The 27,500-nt window shown below is 43.4% G+C and overlaps 1 protein-coding gene across 1 annotated transcript in view; it reads right to left on the reverse strand.

The window, feature by feature from the left end:
- Positions 1-2,239: 2,239 nt before the first annotated feature.
- The window catches only part of rela (v-rel avian reticuloendotheliosis viral oncogene homolog A), a 45,365-nt gene continuing 20,104 nt past the window's right edge, over positions 2,240-27,500 (reverse strand). The window contains exons 7-12 of the mRNA XM_077227360.1: positions 18,544-18,648; positions 16,283-16,498; positions 12,827-12,904; positions 12,663-12,752; positions 5,343-5,770; positions 2,240-4,221 (exon numbers count right to left, since the gene is read on the reverse strand). Of these exons, the coding sequence (XP_077083475.1) occupies positions 3,934-4,221; positions 5,343-5,770; positions 12,663-12,752; positions 12,827-12,904; positions 16,283-16,498; positions 18,544-18,648 (1,205 nt within the window). The 3' untranslated portion in view covers positions 2,240-3,933. The remainder of the gene's footprint in view (positions 4,222-5,342; positions 5,771-12,662; positions 12,753-12,826; positions 12,905-16,282; positions 16,499-18,543; positions 18,649-27,500) is intronic.

Genomic DNA, 27,500 nt, shown 5'->3' on the forward strand with positions numbered 1-27,500 from the left:
GCGCTGCACAATTAATGGTTTAAAGATCACAATCTCAAATTAAATTCCTTTGATAAGTCCGATCACAGCAAACATTCAAACCAGTATTTATGAGTGAGTCGTTTAATCATTCATTCAAGAACTTTGTAAAAAAAAAAAAAAATTCATCCATCCAGTAATGAAAGGAGTGAAGTTATTCAAGTGATTAATTAAAAAAAAGTGCTGATTCATCCAGTAATTAAATAAGTGAACTCTTTGAGTGAGTCATTGAATCATTCATTCAAGAGGTTTGTTCAAAAACACTGGTGCTGCGTCCCAATTCGCATAATTTCCGTCCTAAATAGTATTCGAAAATAGAACTAGTACGTCCCAAATCGTAGTATGTTGAAATGAGTGTTCCAGAAATACCCGGATGGTCTACTATATCCGGTCAGAATCAGAAGTGCAGATCGATGTGCACGCTAACGGCTAATATTACCCACAACCCATCGCGCGTTGGACGAGGATTCGGTTAGAACTACAAACATGAGTGAAAAGTGTTTAAAAAACTACAGACATGGAGGACGCGCGCGAGTCCGGCGGTTGTGCAGAGAGGTTTAGATAAAGGGGTAAGTGATTAATTTTAAGTATCTAACCTGACGAAAATTTATTTATTCAATGTTGGCTACGTTATATTGCATCTGCAGCAGCATTGTGAACTTTTGTAAAGAAACGTGTATTTTAAATGCATCATTACATTCAAATTGCAAACACGTGAGGAGAGTGAGAGTCTCCGCATGAAAGACCCACGACTGGCAGATGAACGAGCTACAGCATTTCTCTCCGAAACGGTAAGAAATTATATTAGATTGAATGGAGGATTTTAACTGTGACGAGATGATTGACAGGGCAGTTTACGGTGACAGGATGATTGACAGGGCAGTTTACGGTGACAGGATGATTGACAGGGCGGTTACGGTGACAGGATGTTTGACAGGGCAGTTTACGGTGACAGGATGTTTGACAGGGCAGTTTACGGTGATGCACGCGACGGAGCTGTCCGCTGAAGATGACGTGATAATTTGTCCCAAAGCTTGCCTACTCTTTTGCTACACACTCAAAAGTATGTACTTTTTCTTCACAAAAAGAGTTTTAGGGCGTAATATAAGTAGGCGAATTGGGACGCAGCCTGATTAATCCAGTAATGAAACGAGTGAGTGAGTTCATTCCTAAATGACAGTGATTCTTATTGTATTCAACGAGATTCGGTTCGTTTGTTCTTTTTGCCACATAAACAACCGTCTCTCAGGGAAGTAACGCACAATCTGCAGTTATTTGCATTTATTACAGCTTGTGTAATAGTACAAAAGCATTTAGTTTGTACACACCTGCAGTAAGGCCACAGAAACATCGAATGAACACAATACATGAATGCGTGCAGATAATAATACAGACAGAACAGAGGATTATTGCAAGGCATTCAGCTTCAGATCAGAGTATATGTACACATTAAAACGACTGGAAACTGTACATGTAACGAGAGCCGGTGTCGCGTGAAGCACGCGCTGATGACGTCACTGAAGTCTCGGCAAATATTGTCAGATTTAAAACAGCGTAAAGTTTGTAAGCAGCACACTGTAAATCATCCATATACTGCAAATCAAAAACATGTCGAATTAATTGAAATTGAAATAAAAGTTTTAGGGCCTTATGAAATCCCCTTTATTTATTTCTCTCCAACATTCTAGTGTATTTTTCTTTTTGGAAATGCTGGATTTCGTTCTAGTAATTAAAAAATGGAACAATCCTATGTATTTTCCGTTTTAATGTTTCTGGATTACGTTTTAATGGCTTAATTAAATTTGAATAATCAAAAATCATGTCTAATCAATCTAATTCATAGAACTTTAACAATTTAATAATTTATTAACATTTTTACAATAATAAGGTTTTAATGATCCAATACAAAAAAAGTATCAAAAATTATGGTAATCAAATTAACAAATAAATCCTTTAAAACAGAAAAAGAAAAAAAATTGTCAAACAAAGCTGCACAACAGGAAAACAAATTCTGTGATATTCCTTAAAAGATAATGAGTTATTATACTTGTTAAAGTCCATTCTAGTGTACAATGATAATATATTTCGCAACTGAAATCATAGATTCTCTGTAACTAAAGCTCAGTTCTTCTAAGGCTGTGATTGGCTGAGCTACTTAAGGCTGTAATTCTGCGCTGTGATTGGCTGAACTGTTTGATGAGCCAGTAATTCTGCTCAGTGATTGGCTGAGATTTACATTTATGTATTTTATTGTATTACACTTTTATCCAAAGAGACTTACATTGCATTTCAAGATAAACATTTTACATTCGTATTAGTTCTTATGAGATGCTTGATAGGGCTGTGATTGGCTGAACTGCTTGATGAGGCTGTAATTCTGCGCTGTGATTGCCTGTACTGCTTGATGAGGCTGTAATTCTGCGCTGTGATTGGATGAAGTGCTTGATGAGGCTGTAATTCTGCGCTGTGATTGGCTGAACTGCTTGATGAGGCTGTAATTCTGCGCTGTGATTGGCTGAACTGCTTGATGAGGCTGTAATTCTTTAATGAGGCTGTAATTCTGCGCTGTGATTGGCTGAACTGCTTGATGAGGCTGTAATTCTGCGCTGTGATTGGCTGAACTGCTTGATGAGGCTGTAATTCTGCGCTGTGATTGGCTGAACTGCTTGATGAGGCTGTAATTCTGTGCTGTGATTGGCTGAACTGCTTGATGAGGCTGTATTCTGTGCTGTGATTGGCTGAACTGCTTGATGAGGCTGTAATTCTGTGCTGTGATTGGCTGAACTGCTTGATGAGGCTGTAATTCTGTGCTGTGATTGGCTGAACTGTTTGGTGAGCCAGTAATTCTGCTCAGTGATTGGCTGAGATTTACATTTATGTATTTTATTGTATTACACTTTTATCCAAAGAGACTTACATTGCATTTCAAGATAAACATTTTACATTCGTATTAGTTCTTATGAGATGCTTGATAGGGCTGTGATTGGCTGAACTGCTTGATGAGGCTGTAATTCTGCGCTGTGATTGGCTGAACTGCTTGATGAGGCTGTAATTCTGCGCTGTGATTGGCTGAACTGCTTGATGAGGCTGTAATTCTGCGCTGTGATTGGCTGAGATGCTTGATGAGGCTGTAATTCTGCACTGTGATTGGCTTAGGTGCTTGAGGCTGTAATTCTGCGCTGTGATTGGCTGAGATGCTTGATGAGGCTGTAATTCTGCGCTGTGATTGGCTGAACTGCTTGATGAGGCTGTAATTCTGCGCTGTGATTGGCTGAACTGCTTGATGAGGCTGTAATTCTGCGCTGTGATTGGCTGAACTGCTTGATGAGGCTGTAATTCTTTAATGAGGCTGTAATTCTGCGCTGTGATTGGCTGGACTGCTTGATGAGGCTGTAATTCTGCGCTGTGATTGGCTGAGATGCTTGATGAGGCTGTAATTCTGCACTGTGATTGGCTGAGATGCTTGATGAGGCTGTAATTCTGCGCTGTGATTGGCTGAACTGCTTGATGAGGCTGTAATTCTGCGCTGTGATTGGCTGAACTGCTTGATGAGGCTGTAATTCTGCGCTGTGATTGGCTGAACTGCTTGATGAGGCTATAATTCTGCGCTGTGATTGGCTGAGATGCTTGATGAGGCTGTAATTCTACGCTGTGATTGGCTGAGATGCTTGATGAGGCTGTAATTCTGCGCTGTGATTGGCTTAATAAGGCACTGTGTTTATAAAAACAAGGTTTATTCTACCTCACTGTACACAAGATACACATCTGATTCAAATGCGCCACCCAATATACTCTCGTGTGTACTGTGTTTGAAAGGGTTCATCAGAGACGGTGTGTTTCAGGACTGAGCGTTCGTTGGACTTCAGAGTAACTCCTTCGCCTCGGCCTGAACAAGAGTTTTGGGTCGCCGCTGGTCTAGGTGGGGTGTCCGGACAGGAAGCCCGTGTGACTGCTGCTGGTGAAGATGGACATGAAGCGGTCGTCGTCGATGGAGTTCAGCACCTCCAGGTCGTCCAGCACCGCCGGGCTCGACCCGCTCTCCATCATGGGCTCGTTCTGCAGGAGACTGGCGATGCTGGGCGGGAAGCTCATCCAGGTGGAGCTGTTGGCCACGGGATCCGCCGGCTGATCCGGCACCTCACCCGCGCTCGGCGTGGACATGTGACACGCCGACTTCCCCATCGACTCGCCGCCTAGCATGGCCTGGAACGCAGATATTAGCATTACAACTATTAAAGAGGTTTCGGTCTGTGAAATCAAGCGGAATGAAAATAAAATATAAATTAGAAATGATGCCTTGGCAATAAAACAGATCTGCATGATTACTGGTTAAAAGAAGCTGATCTGGATTCAAACACACGATCTTATTCTTAAATAACAGCGATTCTATTAAAGCTTTGACATGTACGATCACAGCGAACGTTTAAACAAGAAGTATTTAGGAGTGAGTCACTGAATCATTCACTTAAACCATTTTTTAAATATTTTAAAATAAATATTTTTTAAATATTTCATTCAAATTAATTAAATATTTTTAAATAAACTGCAGCAATAAACATTTTGTCAGAATCTCTAGTAAATTACACATTATTTTGTTTAGATGTCTGTTCAGAAGCGTGGGAGAATCAGAACCTTTTTTATTATTACAATTCAAAATTGTGCAGCTCTAAAATAAATTGAAATAAGTTTACGTTGAAGCACTAAAATCATCAACAGGAAATAAAACACTGAAATAAAAATAAAATAAACCTAAATAGCATTATTTAAAGGTGCACTGTGTGATTTTTAGCGGCATCTAGTGGTGAGGTTGTGAATTGCACCCAACAGAAGTTACGGTGGCCGACAGGAAGTGATGTCGTCGTCTGAGACGGCAGGGAGTAGCCAGTTAAACTACGAGGTTTCTTTACAAAGATAAATTAAGAAATTATATTTACTTGATTATTCAGTAAAACAATGTTATTGCAAATATTATGGTCACTTGTTCATCATTGTGTCAGTGTTTTATTCGCTGACTTTAGCTAGCTTCAAGAAAAACAACAGTGACGAAACGCGTTTGTCCGTTCAGGGCCACCGTAGAAACATGTGGATGTAAGGACACCCGGTGTGTGTAGAGAGAAACGGCTCAATCTAAGCTAATAAACGCATAACGGGTCATTATGTAAGGTCTTTATACACCACTGAAAACATAGTTCTGTATATGATATTGCATTCCTGTCAGCAGATCCTCCTAAATTTTACACAGTGCACCTTTAAAAAATGACATGTTACTAAAACCATAAAAACAAAAGCTGTTTGAGAGTGTGAATGAGCGCTAGAGCGCTGACCTGGAAGTCCTCGATGTTGATCTGGTCGACGTCGTTCTGCACCTCGGAGAAGCTGGGGAACTCGGGCAGCTCGTCGTCCCTGAAGCTCTGCATGTTCGGGGGACTCGCACTCGAGCCGCCCGCCGTGTTCATCTGCTCCGCTGACAGGAAGTTACCCAGCGTGAAGTCGTGCAGGTCCGACAGGTTGACGGTGGGGAAGTCGTTGGGTTGTTGAGTGTTTGGGTTGGTGAAGTTGCTCACTGACACGGCTTTGGGCTGAGAGTCTACGGTCAGGCTTTGCAGGAACTTCCAGGTGTCCCCGACTGACGTCTGCGGCTCCAGCTTCAGGGAACTCTGGGCCGGCTGAGCGAAGAGCTGTCCCGGAGCCGGCCCGAAGAACGAGGACGGCAGGGGCTTCATCGAGGGGCCCGCAGACACACACGCCGACGCTGAAACACAACACTGAGTCAATGAATCATTCACACACACGCCGACGCTGAAACACAACACTGAGTCAATGAATCATTCACACACACACACACACACCACTGAAACACATACTGAGATTTCACTTATCAAACAATATCTTTATTATCAAAATGGTACAAATAAAGTGCAGCACATGCAATAACTGTGATAACTTTAACCATTGAAACGATACTATGATTAAGATATCGCTTTTCTAATTCACTGTTGGGTAACTGGTGTATAACTGTTGGGTAACTGGTGTATAACTGTTGGGTAACTGGTGTATAACTGTTGTGTAACTGGTGTATAACTGTTGGGTAACTGGTGTATAACTGTTGGGTAACTGGTGTATAACTGTTGGGTAACTGGTGGGTAACTGATGGGTAACTGGAGTGAGACTGGTGGATAACTGGAGTGAGACTGGTGTGTAACTGGTGGATAACTGGAGTGAGACTGGTGTGTAACTGGTGTGTAACTGGTGTATAACTGTTGGGTAACTGGTGTATAACTGTTGAGTAACTGGTGTATAACTGTTGGGTAACTGGTGTATAACTGGTGGGTAACTGGTGGGTAACTGGTGGGTAACTGGTGTGGATAACTGGTGGGTAACTGGTGGGTAACTGGAGTGAGACTGGTGTGTAACTGGTGGGTAACTGGTGTATAACTGGTGTGTAACTGATGGGTAACTGGTGTGTACCTGGTGTGTAACTGGTGGATAACTGGAGTGAGACTGGTGTGTAACTGGTGGGTAACTGGAGTGAGACTGGTGTGTAACTGGTGTATAACTGGTGTGTAACTGATGGGTAACTGGTGTGTAACTGGTGGATAACTGGAGTGAGACTGGTGTGTAACTGGTGGGTAACTGGTGTATAACTGGTGTGTAACTGATGGGTAACTGGTGTGTAACTGGTGGATAACTGGAGTGACACTGGTGTGTAACTGGTGTATAACTGGTGTGTAACTCATGGGTAACTGGTGGGTAACTGGTGGGTAACTGGAGTGAGACTGGTGTGTAACTGGTGGGTAACTGGTGGGTAACTGGAGTGAGACTGGTGTGAGACTGGTGTGTAACTGGTGGATAATTGGAGTGAGACTGGTGTGAGACTGGTGTGTAACTGGTGGATAACTGGAGTGAGACTGGTGGGTAACTGGAGTGAGACTGGTGTGAGACTGGTGTGTAACTGGTGGGTAACTGGAGTGAGACTGGTGTGAGACTGGTGTGTAACTGGTGGGTAACTGGAGTGAGACTGGTGTGAGACTGGTGTGAGACTGGTGTGAGACTGGTGGATAACTGGAGTGAGACTGGTGGGTAACTGGAGTGAGACTGGTGTGTAACTGGTGGGTAACTGGAATGAGACTGGTGTATAACTGGTGGGTAACTGGAGTGAGACTGGTGTGTAACTGGTGGGTAACTGGTGGGTAACTGGTGGGTAACTGGTGTGTAACTGGTGGATAACTGGTGTGTAATTGGTGGATAACTGTTGTGTAGCTGTTGTGTAACTGGTGTGTAACTGGTGTGTAACTGTTGGGTAACTGGTGTATAACTGTTGGGTAACTGGTGTATAACTGTTGGGTAACTGGTGGGTAACTGATGGGTAACTGATGGGTAACTTGTGGGTAACTGGAGTGAGACTGGTGTGTAACTGGTGGGTAACTGGTGTATAACTGGTGTGTAACTGATGGGTAACTGGTGTGTAACTGGTGGGTAACTGGTGTATAACTGGTGTGTAACTGATGGGTAACTGGTGTGTAACTGGTGTGTAACTGGTGGATAACTGGAGTGAGACTGGTGGATAACTGGAGTGAGACTGGTGTGTAACTGGTGGATAACTGGAGTGAGACTGGTGTGTAACTGGTGTATAACTGTTGGGTAACTGGTGTATAACTGTTGAGTAACTGGTGTATAACTGTTGGGTAACTGGTGTATAACTGTTGGGTAACTGGTGGGTAACTGGTGGGTAACTGGTGGGTAACTGGTGTGGATAACTGGTGGGTAACTGGTGGGTAACTGGAGTGAGACTGGTGTGTAACTGGTGGGTAACTGGTGTATAACTGGTGTGTAACTGATGGGTAACTGGTGTGTACCTGGTGTGTAACTGGTGGATAACTGGAGTGAGACTGGTGTGTAACTGGTGGGTAACTGGAGTGAGACTGGTGTGTAACTGGTGTATAACTGGTGTGTAACTGATGGGTAACTGGTGTGTAACTGGTGGATAACTGGAGTGAGACTGGTGTGTAACTGGTGGGTAACTGGTGTATAACTGGTGTGTAACTGATGGGTAACTGGTGTGTAACTGGTGGATAACTGGAGTGACACTGGTGTGTAACTGGTGTATAACTGGTGTGTAACTCATGGGTAACTGGTGGGTAACTGGTGGGTAACTGGAGTGAGACTGGTGTGTAACTGGTGGGTAACTGGTGGGTAACTGGAGTGAGACTGGTGTGAGACTGGTGTGTAACTGGTGGATAATTGGAGTGAGACTGGTGTGAGACTGGTGTGTAACTGGTGGATAACTGGAGTGAGACTGGTGGGTAACTGGAGTGAGACTGGTGTGTAACTGGTGGGTAACTGGAGTGAGACTGGTGTGAGACTGGTGTGTAACTGGTGGGTAACTGGAGTGAGACTGGTGTGAGACTGGTGTGAGACTGGTGTGAGACTGGTGGATAACTGGAGTGAGACTGGTGGGTAACTGGAGTGAGACTGGTGTGTAACTGGTGGGTAACTGGAATGAGACTGGTGTATAACTGGTGGGTAACTGGAGTGAGACTGGTGGGTAACTGGTGGGTAACTGGTGGGTAACTGGTGTGTAACTGGTGGATAACTGGTGTGTAATTGGTGGATAACTGTTGTGTAGCTGTTGTGTAACTGGTGTGTAACTGGTGTGTAACTGGTGTGTAACTGGTGTGTAACTGGTGGATAACTGGTGTGTAACTGGAGTGAGACTGGTGTGTAACTGGTGGGTAACTGGAGTGAGACTGTTGTGTAACTGGTGGGTAACTGGAGTGAGACTGGTGTGTAATTGGTGGATAACTGGTGGGTAACTGGAGTGAGACTGCTGTGTAACTGGTGGGTAACTGGAGTGAGACTGGTGTGTAACTGGTGTGTAACTGGTGGGTAACTGGAGTGAGACTGGTGTATAACTGATGTGTAGCTGGTGGGTAGCTGGTGTGTAGCTGGTGTGTAACTGTTGGGTAACTGGAGTGAGACTGGTGTGTAACTGATGTGTAGCTGGTGGGTAACTGGTGTGTAACTGGTGTGTAACTGATGGGTAGCTGGTGTGTAGCTGGTGTGTAACTGGTGGGTAACTGGAGTGAGACTGGTGTGTAACTGATGTGTAGCTGGTGGGTAACTGGTGTGTAACTGGTGTGTAACTGATGGGTAGCTGGTGTGTAACTGGTGGGTAACTGGAGTGAGACTGGTGTATAACTGGTGTGTAACTGGAGTGAGACTGGTGTGTAACTGGTGTGTTACTGATGTGTAGCTGGTGGGTAACTGGTGGGTAACTGGAGTGAGACTAGTGTGTAACTGGTGTGTAACTGGTGGATAACTGGTGTGTAATTGGTGGATAACTGTTGTGTAACTGGTGGGTAACTGGAGTGAGACTGGAGTGAGACTGGTGTGTAACTGGTGGGTAACTGGTGGGTAACTGGTTACCTGGAGTGAGACTGGTGGGTAACTGGTGGGTAACTGGTGGGTAACTGGAGTGAGACTGGTGTGTAACTGGTGGATAGCTGGTGTGTAACTGGTGGATAACTGGTGTGTAACTGGTGTGTAATTGGTGGATAACTGTTGTGTAACTGGTGGATAACTGGTGTGTAACTGGTGTGTAATTGGTGGATAACTGTTGTGTAACTGGTGGATAACTGGTGTGTAATTGTTGGATAACTGTTGTGTAACTGGAGTGAGACTGGCGTGTAACTGGAGTGAGACTGGAGTGTAATTGGTGGATAACTGTTGTGTAACTGGTGGGTAACTCGTTACCGGGAGGGAGACTGGTGGGTAACTGGTGGGTAACTGGTTACCTGGAGTGAGACTGGTGTGTAACTGGAGTGAGACTGGTGGGTAACTGGAGTGAGACTGGTGTGTAACTGGTGGGTCACTGTGGTGAGACTGGTGTGTAACTGGAGTGATACTGGTGTGTAACTGGTGGGTAACTGGAGTGAGACTGGTGGGTAACTGGAGTGAGACTGGTGGGTAACTGGAGTGAGACTGGTGTGTAACTGGTGGGTAACTGGAGTGAGACTGGTGTGTAGGTGGTGTGTAACTGGTGTGTAACTGGTGGGTAACTGGAGTGAGACTGGTGTATAATTGATGTGTAGCTGGTGGGTAGCTGGTGTGTAACTGGTGGGTAACTGGTGGGTAACTGGAGTGAGAGTGGTGTGTAACTGATGTGTAGCTGGTGGGTAACTGGTGTGGAACTGATGGGTAGCTGGTGGGTAGCTGGTGTGTAACTGGTGGGTAACTGGTGTATAACTGGTGTGTAACTGGTGGGTAACTGGTGTGTAACTGGTGGGTAACTGGTGTGTAACTGGTGGGTAACTGGAGTGAGACTGGTGTGTAACTGGTGTGTTACTGGTGTGTTACTGATGTGTAGCTGGTGGGTAACTGGAGTGAGACTAGTGTGTAACTGGTGGGTAACTGGTGTGTAACTGGTGGATAACTGGTGTGTAACTGGTGGATAACTGGTGTGTAATTGGTGGATAACTGTTGTGTAACTGGAGTGAGACTGGTGTATAACTGGAGTGAGACTGGTGTGTAACTGGTGGGTAACTGGTGGGTGACTAAAGTGAGACTGGTGTCTAACTGGTGGGTAACTGGTGGGTAACTGGTTACCTGCAGTGAGACTGGTGGGTAACTGGTGGGTAACTGGAGTGAGACTGGTGTGTAACTGGTGTGTAACTGGTGGATAACTGGTGTGTAATTGGTGGATAACTGTTGTGCAACTGGTGGATAACTGGTGTGTAATTGGTGGATAACTGTTGTGTAACTGGAGTGAGACTGGCGTGTAACTGGAGTGAGACTGGAGTGTAATTGGTGGATAACTGTTGTGTAACTGGTGGGTAACTGGTTACCTGGAGTGAGACTGGTGTGTAACTGGAGTGAGACTGGTGGGTAACTGGAGTGAGACTGGTGTGTAACTGGTGGGTCACTGTGGTGAGACTGGTGTGTAACTGGAGTGAGACTGGTGTGTAACTGGAGTGATACTGGTGTGTAACTGGTGGGTAACTGGAGTGAGACTGGTGGGTAACTGGAGTGAGACTGGTGGGTAACTGGAGTGAGACTGGTGTGTAACTGGTGGGTAACTGGAGTGCGACTGGTGGGTAACTGGTGGGTAACTGGTTACCTGGAGTGAGACTGGTGTGTAACTGGTGGGTAACTGGTTACCTGGAGTGAGACTGGTGTGTAACTGGTGGTCTAACTGGTGGGTAACTGGAGTGTGACTGGTGTGTAACTGGTGGGTAACTGGTTACCTGGAGTGAGACTGGTGTGTAACTGGTGGGTAACTGGTTACCTGGAGTGAGACTGGTGTGTAACTGGAGTGAGACTGGTGTGTAACTAGAGTGAGACTGGTGTGTAACTGGTGGTTAACTGGAGTGAGACTGGTGTGTAACTGGTGGGTAACTGGAGTGAGACTGGTGTGTAACTGGAGTAAGACTGGTGGGTAACTGGTGGGTAACTGGAGTGAGACTGGTGTGTAACTGGTGGGTAACTGGTTACCTGGAGTGAGACTGGTGTGTAACTGGTGTGTAACTGGTGTGTAACTGGTGGGTAACTGGTGGGTAACTGGTGGGTAACTGGAGTGAGACTGGTGTGTAACTGGTGGGTAACTGGTTACCTGGAGTGAGACTGGTGTGTAACTCGTGGGTAACTGGAGTGAGACTGGTGTGTAACTGGAGTGAGACTGGTGGGTAACTGGTTACCTGGAGTGAGACTGGTGTGTAACTGGTGGTCTAACTGGTGGGTAACTGGAGTGAGACTGGTGTGTAACTGGTTACCTGGAGTGAGACTGGTGTGTAACTGGTGGGTAACTGGTTACCTGGAGTGAGACTGGTGTGTAACTGGAGTGAGACTGGTGTGTAACTGGTGGTCAACTGGAGTGAGACTGGTGTGTAACTGGAGTGAGACTGGTGTGTAACTGGAGTGAGACTGGTGTGTAACTGGTGGGTAACTGGTTACCTGGAGTGAGACTGGTGTGTAACTGGAGTGAGACTGGTGGTTAACTGGAGTGAGACTGGTGTGTAACTGGTGGGTAACTGGAGTGAGACTGGTGTGTAACTGGAGTGAGACTGGTGTGTAACTGGTGGGTAACTGGTTACCTGGAGTGAGACTGGTGTGTAACTGGAGTGAGACTGGTGTGTAACTGGAGTGAGACTGGTGTGTAACTGGAGTGAGACTGGTGTGTAACTGGTGGGTAACTGGTTACCTGGAGTGAGACTGGTGTGTAACTGGAGTGAGACTGGTGTGTAACTGGAGTGAGACTGGTGTGTAACTGGAGTGAGACTGGTGTGTAACTGGAGTGAGACTGGTGTGTAACTGGTGGGTAACTGGTTACCTGGAGTGAGACTGGTGTGTAACTGGAGTGAGACTGGTGTGTAACTGGAGTGAGACTGGTGTGTAACTGGTGGGTAACTGGTTACCTGGAGTGAGACTGGTGTGTAACTGGAGTGAGACTGGTGTGTAACTGGAGTGAGACTGGTGTGTAACTGGTGGGTAACTGGTTACCTGGAGTGAGACTGGTGTGTAACTAGAGTGAGACTGGTGTGTAACTGGTGTGTAACTGGAGTGAGACTGGTGGTTAACTGGAGTGAGACTGGTGTGTAACTGGTGGGTAACGAGTGAGACTGGTGTGTAACTGGTGGGTAACTGGTTACCTGGAGTGAGACTGGTGGCTGTGGGTTTGGAGACGGCTAGGGTTCGTTTCGCTGTACTGAACGGCCGTCTGTCTGTCGGCACGGAGGATCCTGCACATAAAACACACACGTTCACTGCAAAACTGACCTCTAACACCTTAAAATGAGTGATCTGATACACACACCTGAAATCATGCTGCCGAGTTTGAGATTCTGCAACATCCCTTCTGTCCTCTTGCGCTTCTCCATCAGCCTGTGCTCGTCTGCTCGTTCAACACCAGAACCAGAGAAACACCCAACAACAACATTAGGGGGAGCACTATTAATCTGACAGCGTAAATGCCTTATGTAAAACTATGGAAGCTTGTTTCTGCCATGGAATAAATTATAAAAAAAGAGATTATGTGTTTATATCTCGCAATTCTGACCTTTTTACACAATTATGTGTTTGTATCTCGCAATTATGACCTTATTACACAATTATGTGTTTGTATCTCGCAATTCTGACCTTTTTTTCCCCGCAATTATGAGTTTATATCTCGCAATTATGACCTTTTTACACAATTATGAGTTTATATCTCGCAACTATGACCTTTTTACACAATTATGTGTTTATATCTCGCAACTATGACCTTTTTACACAATTATGAGTTTATATCTCGCAACTATGACCTTTTTACACAATTATGAGTTTATATCTCGCAATTATGACCTTTTTACACAATTATGAGTTTATATCTCGCAACTATGACCTTTTTACACAATTATGAGTTTATATCTCGCAACTATGACCTTTTTACACAATTATGAGTTTATATCTCGCAACTATGACCTTTTTACACAATTATGTGTTTATATCTCGCAACTATGACCTTTTTACACAATTATGAGTTTATATCTCGCAACTATGACCTTTTTACACAATTATGAGTTTATATCTCGCAATTATGACCTTATTACACAATTATGTGTTTGTATCTCGCAATTCTGACCTTTTTTTCCCCGCAATTATGAGTTTATATCTCGCAACTATGACCTTTTTACACAATTATGAGTTTATATCTCGCAATTATGACCTTTTTACACAATTATGAGTTTATATCTCGCAACTATGACCTTTTTACACAATTATGTGTTTATATCTCGCAATTCTGACCTTTTTACACAATTATGTGTTTGTATCTCGCAATTATGACCTTATTACACAATTATGTGTTTATATCTCGCAATTATGAGTTTATATCTCGCAATTATGAGTTTATATCTCGCAATTATGACCTTTTTACACAATTATGTGTTTATATCTCGCAACTATGACCTTTTTACACAATTATGAGTTTATATCTCGCAATTATGACCTTTTTACACAATTATGAGTTTATATCTCGCAACTATGACCTTTTTACACAATTATGAGTTTATATCTCGCAATTATGAGTTTATATCTCGCAATTATGACCTTTTTACACAATTATGTGTTTATATGACGCAATTATGACCTTTTTACACAATTATGAGTTTATATCTCGCAACTATGACCTTTTTACACAATTATGAGTTTATATCTCGCAACTATGACCTTTTTACACAATTATGTGTTTGTATCTCGCAATTATGAGTTTATATCTCGCAATTATGAGTTTATATCTCGCAATTATGAGTTTATATCTCGCAATTATGAGTTTATATCTCGCAATTATGACCTTTTTACACAATTATGTGTTTGTATCTCGCAACTATGACCTTTTTACACAATTATGTGTTTGTATCTCGCAATTATGAGTTTATATCTCGCAATTATGAGTTTATATCTCGCAATTATGAGTTTATATCTCGCAATTATGAGTTTATATCTCGCAATTCTGACCTTTTTACACAATTATGTGTTTGTATCTCGCAATTCTGACCTTTTTACACAATTATGAGTTTATATCTCGCAACTATGACCTTTTTACCCAATTATGTGTTTGTATCTCGCAATTCTGACCTTTTTACACAATTATGTGTTTGTATCTCGCAATTATGAGTTTATATCTCGCAATTATGAGTTTATATCTCGCAATTATGAGTTTATATCTCGCAATTATGACCTTTTTACACAATTATGTGTTTATATCTCGCAACTATGACCTTTTTACACAATTATGAGTTTATATCTCGCAATTATGACCTTTTTACACAATTATGAGTTTATATCTCGCAACTATGACCTTTTTACACAATTATGAGTTTATATCTCGCAACTATGACCTTTTTACACAATTATGAGTTTATATCTCGCAACTATGACCTTTTTACACAATTATGAGTTTATATCTCGCAATTATGACCTTTTTACACAATTATGAGTTTATATCTCGCAACTATGACCTTTTTACACAATTATGAGTTTATATCTCGCAACTATGACCTTTTTACACAATTATGAGTTTATATCTCGCAACTATGACCTTTTTACACAATTATGAGTTTATATCTCGCAATTATGAGTTTATATCTCGCAATTATGAGTTTATATCTCGCAATTATGACCTTTTTACACAATTATGTGTTTATATCTCGCAACTATGACCTTTTTACACAATTATGAGTTTATATCTCGCAATTATGACCTTTTTACACAATTATGAGTTTATATCTCGCAACTATGACCTTTTTACACAATTATGAGTTTATATCTCGCAACTATGACCTTTTTACACAATTATGAGTTTATATCTCGCAACTATGACCTTTTTACACAATTATGAGTTTATATCTCGCAACTATGACCTTTTTACACAATTATGTGTTTATATCTCGCAACTATGACCTTTTTACACAATTATGAGTTTATATCTCGCAACTATGACCTTTTTACACAATTATGTGTTTATATCTCGCAATTCTGACCTTTTTACACAATTATGTGTTTGTATCTCGCAATTATGACCTTATTACACAATTATGTGTTTATATCTCGCAATTATGACCTTTTTACACAATTAACGTAATAGTAAATTTGCAACGTAAAATAAATTTGCATGCGCAAGAGAAGATTTGTAAAGGTGTAAATCGCCCTTCAAGTGTAAGAAAATAATATTTGTAGCATTTAACTTATTCGTAAGTGTAATTCATGTATTTTGAAGCTGTAGCTTCATGCTAAATGTTATATAAATAAATAAACGAACAAATAAATGAATAAATCATGATTGATAAATAGGCTGTGCACCATTAGGCTGACTATATGGCTGATTATCATTTATATATTTACTTGTTCGTTTATTTATTTATTTAACATGTAAGTGTGTATTAAAAGTACCATTTCAGCAATGAGAACATTTCTGAGCCAAATAAAGATAAAGATGTGTTCTGGTGACTGGCGTGTTTATTGAACCAATCAGGTCAGAGTAAATCGAGTGTCAGCGAGAAGCTCATCTGATTGGCTACATGTAGAAGGTGGACACGCCCTCCTCTTCGCGCTTGCAAAACTCAGTGAGTGAGAGAAAAATGAAAGTCTGAAGAATACCGATCCTATTTATTCTAACTCGCAACAGTGGGAGAAAAAGACAGAACTGTGAGAGAAAAAGTAGAAATGAGCTTTTTTATTTTGTATTCTGTGGCGTGAACAAGCTTCCAGATGAAAGAGCACATGGCCTCACCCGGGTCGGCCGGCAGGTACTGGAAGTCCATGGGCTCGCTGACCTCTCGGTCTGAGGGCCGGCGGAGCTGCATCTTCACCCGCACCGGCTCAGACAGGTTCGTGTCCTGGTACGGGGGCGTGCGGAACACGATGGCCACCTGACGATGAACATCAGCCTGCGAGAACGAGCCCTTGCTCTCCCACGAGTCCCGGAAGAAACGCACCTCGATGTCCTCTGAAGCCAAGAGCACAGTCATGATCTCACAACCCTGCAAACATCTCTGTACACTGAAATAAAGTGGAAATAAACTAAACGGAAATTAGAGATGTTGCCATGGCAATAACTGAAATAAGTTTAAGTTGAAGCACTAAATGTTAATAACTGGAAATAATTAAGAACTAAAACTAACACTGAAATAAATTAAATCTAAAGAGCAATATATATTAAAAAAACTATTGAAAGCACGATGAAACTAAAATTAACATATTATAGTTTTATTATAGTTAATAATTAGAGTTTATGTTTATTATAACACAGCTGACAACGCTTTGATCAGTTACATTTCTATACGTTGAATTTTCTATATCAGTAATTTTGTCTTTTATTCCAAAAAAACCCACAAACTAAATCAGTTTACTTCAGAAGTAAAGAAAACATCTAGAATTAATTTAACTTTTTTGGTAACACTTTACAATATGATTCCATTAGTTAACAACATTATTTAACATGAACTAACAAAGCAATATACATGTAAAGCGTTTATTATTCTCAGTTAATGTTTATTTCAACACTTATTAATGGATTATTAAAATCAAAAGTTGTATCTGGAATAACTAAAACTAAAATTAAAATAAAGTGTTTTTTAATATAGACATTTAAAAAATAAAGATGAAAAAAGAACTAAAATTCAAATGAATAAAATAAAACCGCAAAATATTCATCAAATTTATAATAGTATCTCAGTGATACTAAAAACTAAACTAAAAATAAATCATTTTTGTACCTTAAAATAAAAGAAACACATTCAAATTATTTTGTTAGTTAACTAGTTGCCAATGCATCATTTCTATTTTCATTTTAACTTGAATTAATAAAATAAAAAATAAACAGTCATATTTGTAAAACTTGTGAAAACACTAAAACTTACAAAAAAATAAAAACAGAAAAATAAAACTTGAAAAACTAAAAAAAAAAAGAAATAAGGTGAACCTTTAACGTTTATTTTCAAATGAAAATTAGTCCATGATTTACTTGCCCTCAACTCATCCTTAGCCCCATTCGCACGGGATCAGTATGACCCGGTGACCTCTAGTCAATTGTAGTAATTGCGGAGTTTGTCTGAGATCTTAATCCCGTGCGAATCGGACATGTCTGTAATTTGTAAAGTAAAAATTCCCCCGCAAATGACCTACTATATTTCGCTGAACACCGAGGTCCTGTGATAATATCAGTCCCGTGCGAATCGGCATCTCTGTGATTTGTCCAGATCGTATATCATTTTTTCAAGGTTTTTGTTTCATGTGCGCCTTTTTATCTATCTTTCGCGAAGAATGGAGGCTGTGTTGGAGTGTTTTAATAGTATTTTGGGTGCTGGGTCATATCGCTATACACAACTACACAATGTGCAGAAACTGAAAGCTGAAAATCATCAGAAGAGCAAAAACAAAAAGAATGATTAGATGGAGATGAATGACATGTATAGCAGCATGCGGTGAGGAACTTTATTCTGTTTATGTCATAATATATCATACAGCTAGACCTATAACGAAAAGACATGTCCAAGCAATAGCCTACGACGTCATATCCGGGAGATAAGTCAGCAAAGTCAGGCGTGCGACCTCTGACATATATAGCAATTGTAAGTCGCCTTGGATAAAAGCGTCAGCTAAATGAAAATGTAAAACAGTAAATTTGAGTAAAATCACAGGCTTCGGTTATCCCGTGCGAATGCGCCACATGAAATTCAGATGCGGCGGGGTAATTTTTTAATCACACGAGGTCCCCGGTCAGACGAATACAATCAGAGTTTTATTAATACATATCCTGGCTCTTCCAAGCTTTATAATGGCAGTGGATTGCAACCAACAGATTGAAGCTCAAAAATTTGCATCTATTCATCATAAAAGTTAATCTATGTGAACTTGTGAAAATTAATGGGAAAAAAACCTTTAACTAAAAACTTTAAATATAAAAAATATAAAAATAAAAACTAATTAAAAAAACAAAAACAATACTATATTAATGACACTAGAATAACACTATAAATCAATAACCCGCACCTTTCTGCACTTTGTCACACAGTAGGAAGATCTCGTCTCCCCCACGGCAGCCGCCAGAGTTCCTGTTGACACGACAGATCTTCAGCTCAGCGGTGTTCGGTGCTCCTGAGAAACACACACACACACACACACACACACACACACACACACACACAGATCAGCGGTTAATAACTCCATCCATCACACACACACACAGATCAGTGTATAATAACTCCATCCGTACTGAGAAACGAGAGGAGCTGGGGATGGAGGAGGGTAATCAGCTACTGAGAAACGAGAGGAGCTGGGGATGGAGGAGTGTAATCAGCTACTGATAAACTAGAGGAGCTGGGGAGGGAGGAGGGTAATCAGCTCCTGAGAAACGAGAGGAGCTGGGGAGGGAGGAGGGTAATCAGCTACTGATAAACTAGAGGAGCTGGGGATGGAGGAGGGTAATCAGCTCCTGAGAAACGAGAGGAGCTGGGGAGGGAGGAGGGTAATCAGCTCCTGAGAAACGAGAGGAGCTGGGGAGGGAGGAGTGTAATCAGCTACTGAGAAACGAGAGGAGCTGGGGAGGGAGGAGGGTAATCAGCTCCTGAGAAACGAGAGGAGCTGGGGAGGGAGGAGGGTAATCAGCTACTGAGAAACGAGAGGAGCTGGGGAGGGAGGAGGGTAATCAGCTACTGAGAAACGAGAGGAGCTGGGGAGGGAGGAGGGTAATCAGCTCCTGAGAAACGAGAGGAGCTGGGGAGGGAGGAGGGTAATCAGCTACTGAGAAACGAGAGGAGCTGGGGAGGGAGGAGGGTAATCAGCTACTGAGAAACGAGAGGAGCTGGGGAGGGAGGAGGGTAATCAGCTCCTGAGAAACGAGAGGAGCTGGGGAGGGAGGAGGGTAATCAGCTACTGAGAAACGAGAGGAGCTGGGGAGGGAGGAGGGTAATCAGCTACTGAGAAACGAGAGGAGCTGGGGAGGGAGGAGGGTAATCAGCTACTGAGAAACGAGAGGAGCTGGGGAGGGAGGAGGGTAATCAGCTCCTGAGAAACGAGAGGAGCTGGGGAGGGAGGAGTGTAATCAGCTACTGAGAAACGAGAGGAGCTGGGGAGGGAGGAGGGTAATCAGCTCCTGAGAAACGAGAGGAGCTGGGGAGGGAGGAGGGTAATCAGCTACTGAGAAACGAGAGGAGCTGGGGAGGGAGGAGGGTAATCAGCTCCTGAGAAACGAGAGGAGCTGGGGAGGGAGGAGGGTAATCAGCTACTGAGAAACGAGAGGAGCTGGGGAGGGAGGAGGGTAATCAGCTCCTGAGAAACGAGAGGAGCTGGGGAGGGAGGAGTGTAATCAGCTACTGATAAACGAGAGGAGCTGGGGAGGGAGGAGGGTAATCAGCTCCTGAGAAACGAGAGGAGCTGGGGAGGGAGGAGGGTAATCAGCTACTGAGAAACGAGAGGAGCTGGGGATGGAGGAGTGTAATCAGCTACTGATAAACTAGAGGAGCTGGGGAGGGAGGAGGGTAATCAGCTACTGAGAAACGAGAGGAGCTGGGGAGTGAGGAGGGTAATCAGCTACTGAGAAACGAGAGGAGCTGGGGAGGGAGGAGGGTCATCAGCTCCTGAGAAACGAGAGGAGCTGGGGAGGGAGGAGGGTAATCAGCTACTGAGAAACGAGAGGAGCTGGGGAGGGAGGAGGGTAATCAGCTACTGAGAAACGAGAGGAGCTGGGGATGGAGGAGGGTAATCAGCTCCTGAGAAACGATATGAGCTGGGGATGGAGGAGTGTAATCAGCTACTGAGAAACGAGAGGAGCTGGGGAGTGAGGAGGGTAATCAGCTCCTGAGAAACGAGAGGAGCTGTGGATGGAGGAGGGTAATCAGCTACTGAGAAACGATATGAGCTGGGGATGGAGGAGGGTAATCAGCTACTGAGAAACGAGAGGAGCTGGGGAGTGAGGAGGGTAATCAGCTCCTGAGAAACGAGAGGAGCTGTGGATGGAGGAAGGTAATCAGCTATTGAGAAACGAGAGGAGCTGGGGATGGAGGAGGGTAATCAGCTCCTGAGAAACGAGAGGAGCTGGGGATGGAGGAGTGTAATCAGCTACTGAGAAACGAGAGGAGCTGGGGATGGAGCAGGGTAATCAGCTCCTGAGAAACGAGAGGAGCAGGGGAGGGAGGAGGGTAATCAGCTCCTGAGAAACGATATGAGCTGGGGATGGAGGAGGGTAATCAGCTCCTGAGAAACGATATGAGCTGGGGATGGAGGAGGGTAATCAGCTCCTGAGAAACGAGAGGAGCTGGGGATGGAGGAGGGTAATCAGCTCCTGAGAAACGAGAGGAGCCGGGGAGGAAGGAGGGTAATCAGCTCCTGAGAAACGATATGAGCTGGGGATGGAGGAGGGTAATCAGCTACTGAGAAACGAGAGGAGCTGGGGATGGAGGAGTGTAATCAGCTACTGAGAAACGAGAGGAGCTGGGGAAGGAGGAGGGTAATCAGCTCCTGAGAAACGAGAGGAGCTGGGGAGGGAGGAGGTTAATCAGCTCCTGAGAAACGATATGAGCTGGGGATGGAGGAGGGTAATCAGCTCCTGAGAAACAAGAGGAGCTGGGGAGGGAGGAGGGTAATCAGCTACTGAGAAACGAGAGGAGCTGGGGATGGAGGAGTGTAATCAGCTACTGAGAAACGAGAGGAGCTGGGGAGGGAGGAGGGTAATCAGCTCCTGAGAAACGATATGAGCTGGGGATGGAGGAGGGTAATCAGCTACTGAGAAACGAGAGGAGCTGGGGAGTGAGGAGGGTAATCAGCTCCTGAGAAACGAGAGGAGCTGGGGATGGAGGAGTGTAATCAGCTACTGAGAAACGAGAGGAGCTGGGGATAGAGGAGGGTAATCAGCTACTGAGAAACGAGAGGAGCTGGGGATGGAGGAGGGTAATCAGCTCCTGAGAAACGAGAGGAGCTGGGGATGGAGGAGGGTAATCAGCTCCTGAGAAACGAGAGGAGCTGGGGATGGAGGAGGGTAATCAGCTCCTGAGAAACGAGAGGAGCTGGGGATGGAGGAGGGTAATCAGCTCCTGAGAAACGAGAGGAGCTGGGGATGGAGGAGGGTAATCAGCTACTGAGAAACAAGAGGAGCTGGGGATGGAGGAGGGTAATCAGCTACTGAGAAACGAGAGGAGCTGGGGATGGAGGAGGGTAATCAGCTCCTGAGAAACGAGAGGAGCTGGGGATGGAGGAGGGTAATCAGCTCCTGAGAAACGAGAGGAGCTGGGGATGGAGGAGGGTAATCAGCTCCTGAGAAACGAGAGGAGCTGTGGATGGAGGAGGGTAATCAGCTCCTGAGAAACGAGAGGAGCTGGGGATGGAGGAGGGTAATCAGCTCCTGAGAAACTAAATGAGCTGGGGATGGAGGAGTGTAATCAGCTACTGAGAAACGAGAGGAGCTGGGGATGGAGGAGGGTAATCAGCTACTCAGAAACGAGAGGAGCTGGGGATGGAGGAGGGTAATCAGCTCCTGAGAAACGAGAGGAGCTGGGGAGGGAGGAGGGTAATCAGCTACTCAGAAACGAGAGGAGCTGGGGAGGGAGGAGGGTAATCAGCTACTCAGAAACGAGAGGAGCTGGGGATAGAGGAGGGTAATCAGCTCCTGAGAAACGAGAGGAGCTGGGGATGGAGGAGGGTAATCAGCTACTGAGAAACGAGAGGAGCTGGGGATGGAGGAGGGTAATCAGCTCCTGAGAAACGAGAGGAGCTGGGGATGGAGGAGGGTAATCAGCTACTGAGAAACGAGAGGAGCTGGGGATGGAGGAGTGTAATCAGCTACTGAGAAACGAGAGGAGCTGGGGATGGAGGAGTGTAATCAGCTCCTGAGAAACGAGAGGAGCTGGGGATGGAGGAGTGTAATCAGCTCCTGAGAAACGAGAGGAGCTGGGGATGGAGGAGGGTAATCAGCTACTGAGAAACGAGAGGAGCTGGGGATGGTGGAGGGTAATGCGCGTGCGATCTGTGTTTGTGTTTGGAGCTCCGTCGAATTGATTCATTAATCCCTGATTTTCTTCTTTACCACTCATTTATAAACAAGCACTTTCTATTTTTATATCATGTGAACTTATCCTCGACACTATTCCTTATAAAAAACAATCGGATTGCTTTGATATCGCTACTTAGATCCAACTTTCCGAATCTCGGCTACTAGCCTTTAGCCCGCTAGCATTTCACGCGTGGCCTCGCGCCTATCGACCCTCTCATTTTACACCCGTTTGACTGAAAGGATACGGGTTATATCCATCATTTCAGTCCTAAATTAGTAGTGATATTGGTAGTATCACTACTAATTTACTGTTCATCTGTTATAATGGCGAACATATCGGATGTGTGTCTAACGTTACCTCTGAGTGCAGGTGAGGACACATTCGAGCTGGTTTCGGTACGATTGGAGCTGGAGTCGGTGGAGAAACAGATCCGCGTTCTGCTGGTGAAGCAAGCCGAGCTGCGAGATCGGCGATCAACGCTTGAAACATCACGCGCCGATGCTCACAAGTCAGTGGTTAGTAACTTTTTGACTCCGACTTCGTCTACTCCGTGCGTTTCTCTGCCCAGGAGGACGCGATCATCTCTGCCTTCATTCACTCCGGCACCGAGGCAACACCACGGACCCTGGGTGATCCCACAGCGGAAGACACGAGCCAGGACCAGACCAAGGACTTCCCCCCCCCTCCCGGTCTTCGAGATCTCCACCCGGAACCGCTTCTCCCCTCTTCGCGAGCCGGAACGTGACGCCGCCGTGATCATCGGCACTTCCATGGTCCGTCATGTCCGTGCTACCTCAGGTAAGCGTAAGGTGCGCACTCACTGCTTTCCTGGTGCTCGTGTTCTTGATGTCGCTGCACAGATTCCCGAGATCCTGAACGGTAACGAGCGCGTCGGAGCTGTGGTCCTACACGCGGGGACGAACGACATCAGGCTGCGGCAGACGGAGGTTCTGAAGAAGGACTACAGAAGCCTGATCGAGACGGTTCGCAGCACATCGCCTGAAGCAACGATCATCGTGTCTGGACCGCTTCCCACGTACCGACTAGGACAAGAAAGGTTCAGTAGATTATTTGCTCTAAATGAATGGTTAATGTCATGGTGTAATGAACAGAAACTGCTCTTTGTAAATAATTGGAATCTGTTCTGGGAGCGACCTAGGCTCTACCGTGCTGATGGCCTGCACCCCAGCAGAATCGGAGCGGCTGTTCTGTCGGACAACATCTCCAAGACGTTACACACCATATGACTAGTAAGTCAAAGTCCAAATCACAGTCTTTGCTGTCCCAACTTAATTGATATAAGTAGTGTAGAACATTATATAGAAACTGTGTCTATTCCTCGCTTAGTGAGGCCAAACAATAAATCTAGTGTAGGATCTAGCAAAAATCTTATTGTAATTAAACCAGAAAATCTAAATATCAGTGAACAAAAACAATTTCTAAAGCTAGGTCTTCTAAACATTAGATCGCTCACACCTAAGGCGGTTATTGTAAATGAAATGGTCACAGATAATAGTTTCGATGTACTTTGCCTTACTGAAACCTGGCTTAAACCAAATGATTATTTCGGTCTAAATGAGTCTACTCCACCAGGATACTGTTATAAGCATGAGCCCCGTCTGATCGGTCGTGGCGGCGGTGTTGCAACAATCTATAGAGATATTCTTAATGTTACTCAGAAAACAGGTCACAGGTTTAATTCGTTTGAAGTACTTGTGCTAAATGTTACGCTCTTAGATGCAAGAAACAAATCCATATTATCTCTAGCCTTGGCTACCCTATATAGACCTCCAGGGCCCTATGCTGATTTCCTAAAAGAGTTTGCATACTTTCTCTCAGATCTATTGGTCAATGTCGATAAAGCAATAATTGTTGGAGACTTTAACATACACGTAGATAATACAAATGATGCGTTAGGGACTGCGTTTACAGATTTATTAAACTCCTTTGGGGTCACGCAAAACGTCAGTGGTCCCACTCATCGTCTAAATCATACACTAGATTTAATTATATCATATGGAACCAATCCAACTGATATAAATATTATACCGCAAAGTGATGATCTCACTGATCATTACATGGTAACTTGTATAATACGTACTGCTGAAATTTGTCACGTTGCGCCACGTTATAGACCAGGCAGAACAATCCTTCCAACCACTATAGATAGATTCTCAAATAGCTTACCTGATCTATCTCAGCTGCGCAGTGCACCCAAACAAACAGATGAACTAGAGGAAATGACTAGCAGTTTGAGCACCATGTTCTCTAGTACATTAGATATTGTTGCACCAATTAGATTAAAAAAGGTTAGAGAGAAAACTAAAGCACCATGGTACAACAGTGCTACGCATGCAATCAAGAGAGAAACTCGTAACTTAGAGCGTAAATGGAAACAAACTAATTTAGAGGTCTTTAGAATCGCGTGGAAAGACAGTATGTCACGTTATAAAAAGGCTCTAAAAGCAGCAAGGGCTGAGCATCTCCGCAAACTAATAGAAAATAACCAAAATAATCCAAGGTTTTTATTCAACACCGTGGCTAGACTAACAAATAAACAAACATCACCAGAGCAAAATATTCCATTACAATATAGTAGTAATGATTTTATGAATTACTTCAATGAGAAAATAGAAAGCATCCGAAACACAATTGTAAATATACAATCCTCTATGATGTCTTATGATTCAGCCTCAATTATGGCCCCTCTAGAACAACTACACCGCTTTACAACTATAGGACAGGAAGAGCTAAATAAACTTATCATTGCATCGAAACCAACAACATGTTTATTAGATCCAATACCCACTAAACTACTGAAAGAAGTGTTACCTGTAGTCGAAGAGCCTCTTCTTAATATTATTAACTCGTCTTTATTTTTAGGTCATGTTCCAAAAATATTCAAGCTGGCAGTAATAAAACCTCTCATTAAGAAACCGCAATTAGATCCAAATAACTTAGCAAATTACAGACCCATCTCAAATCTTCCATTTATGTCTAAAATACTAGAAAAAATTGTGTCCGCTCAATTGTGCTCTTTCTTACAAGAAAATGATATCTATGAAAAATTCCAGTCGGGATTCAGACCGCATCGTAGCACAGAAACTGCGCTAGTTAAAATTACAAATGATTTACTTTTAGCTTCTGACCAAGGCTGTATCTCAATACTAGTTCTACTCGATCTAAGCGCTGCGTTCGACACTATCGATCATAAAATACTCCTGGATCGACTACAAAACTACACTGGTGTTCAGGGACAGGCATTAAGCTGGTTTAGATCTTACTTATCAGACCGTTACCATTTTGTCTGTTTAAATGGGGAAAAATCAAAGATAACGTCAGTAGACTATGGAGTGCCGCAAGGATCGGTGTTAGGCCCTCTGCTATTCTCAATATATATGCTGCCACTTGGTAATATTATAAGAAAACATGGAATTAATTTCCACTGTTATGCTGATGACACTCAATTATATATCTCATCACGACCAGATGAAAACACTAACTTATCTAAATTGACAGAGTGTCTAAATGATATAAAATGCTGGATGACGTGTAATTTCCTGCTATTAAATTCAGATAAAACGGAGGTATTACTTATTGGTCCAAAAAACTACCCACAAAATCCCTTACAATACAACTTTAATTTAGAAGGATGTCCTGTTACTTTATCCACTACAGTAAAAGACCTGGGTGTTATACTAGACCGCAACTTGACTTTCGAAAATCATATTTCATATATTACAATAACAGCCTTTTTCCCCCTTAGAAACATTGCTAAGCTACGTAATATGCTATCTGTTTCTGATGCAGAAAAGTTAGTTCATGCATTCATGACCTCGAGACAAGATTACTGTAATGCTTTATTAGCTGGTTGTCCTGCATCCTCAATAAACAAGCTACAGTTAGTGCAAAATGCAGCTGCTAGAGTTCTTACTAGATCAAGAAAATATGATCATATAACACCTATTTTATCATCTCTACACTGGTTACCTATTAAGTTACGTATCAATTACAAAGTATTCCTACTGACCTATAAAGCCCTAAATGGTTTAGCTCCTGTGTATTTAACAGACCTTCTATCGCCATACAATCCATCGCGCTCTTTAAGATCACTAAATTCGAGGCTTCTGGTCATTCCTAGGATATCTAAGTCCACTAAAGGAGGGAGGGCGTTCTCGCATTTAGCTCCTAAACTCTGGAATAGCCTTCCTGATATTGTACGAGACTCAGACTCGCTGTCCCAGTTTAAAACTAGATTAAAGACGCATCTCTTTAACCAAGCATTCACTTAATGCTTAACCTTTGATACTGCTGAATCAGTTCGAATGCATTAACATTATGAACATCAGCTATGCTAATTATTTCCCATCTGCCTTTCTGCTGTTATCTCGGGACGCTAGTCCCGAGGTAAATAGCGTTCGTCAGCTCCAGTTTGTATCCAGCCTCTCACGGAGACTTCAGATGCCCCAACGCCTGTGAAGAGACGACTCGACGCCAGTGAAGAGACGACTCAAAGCCGGCGATATGTTATGCCATAAATTAATACTTGATTAACTAACTGTATTTTTCTATGTACATTTCCGAAATGCAATTTCTGTAAAGCTGCTTTGAGACAATGTGTATTGTGAAAAGCGCTATACAAATAAATTTGAATTGAATTGAATTGAATTAATCAGCTACTGAGAAACGAGAGGAGCTGGGGATGGAGGAGTGTAATCAGCTCCTGAGAAACGAGAGGAGCTGGGGATGGAGGAGTGTAATCAGCTCCTGAGAAACGAGAGGAGCTGGGGATGGAGGAGTGTAATCAGCTACTGAGAAACGAGAGGAGCTGGGGATAGAGGAGTGTAATCAGCTCCTGAGAAACGATATGAGCTGGGGATGGAGGAGTGTAATCAGCTCCTGAGAAACGAGAGGAGCTGGGGAGGGAGGAGTGTAATCAGCTCCTGAGAAACGAGAGGAGCT

Source organism: Siphateles boraxobius, unplaced genomic scaffold (assembly GCF_051911475.1).
Source record: "Siphateles boraxobius isolate OS27281-9 unplaced genomic scaffold, OSU_SipBor_1 130, whole genome shotgun sequence".
NCBI lineage: Eukaryota > Metazoa > Chordata > Actinopteri > Cypriniformes > Leuciscidae > Siphateles > Siphateles boraxobius.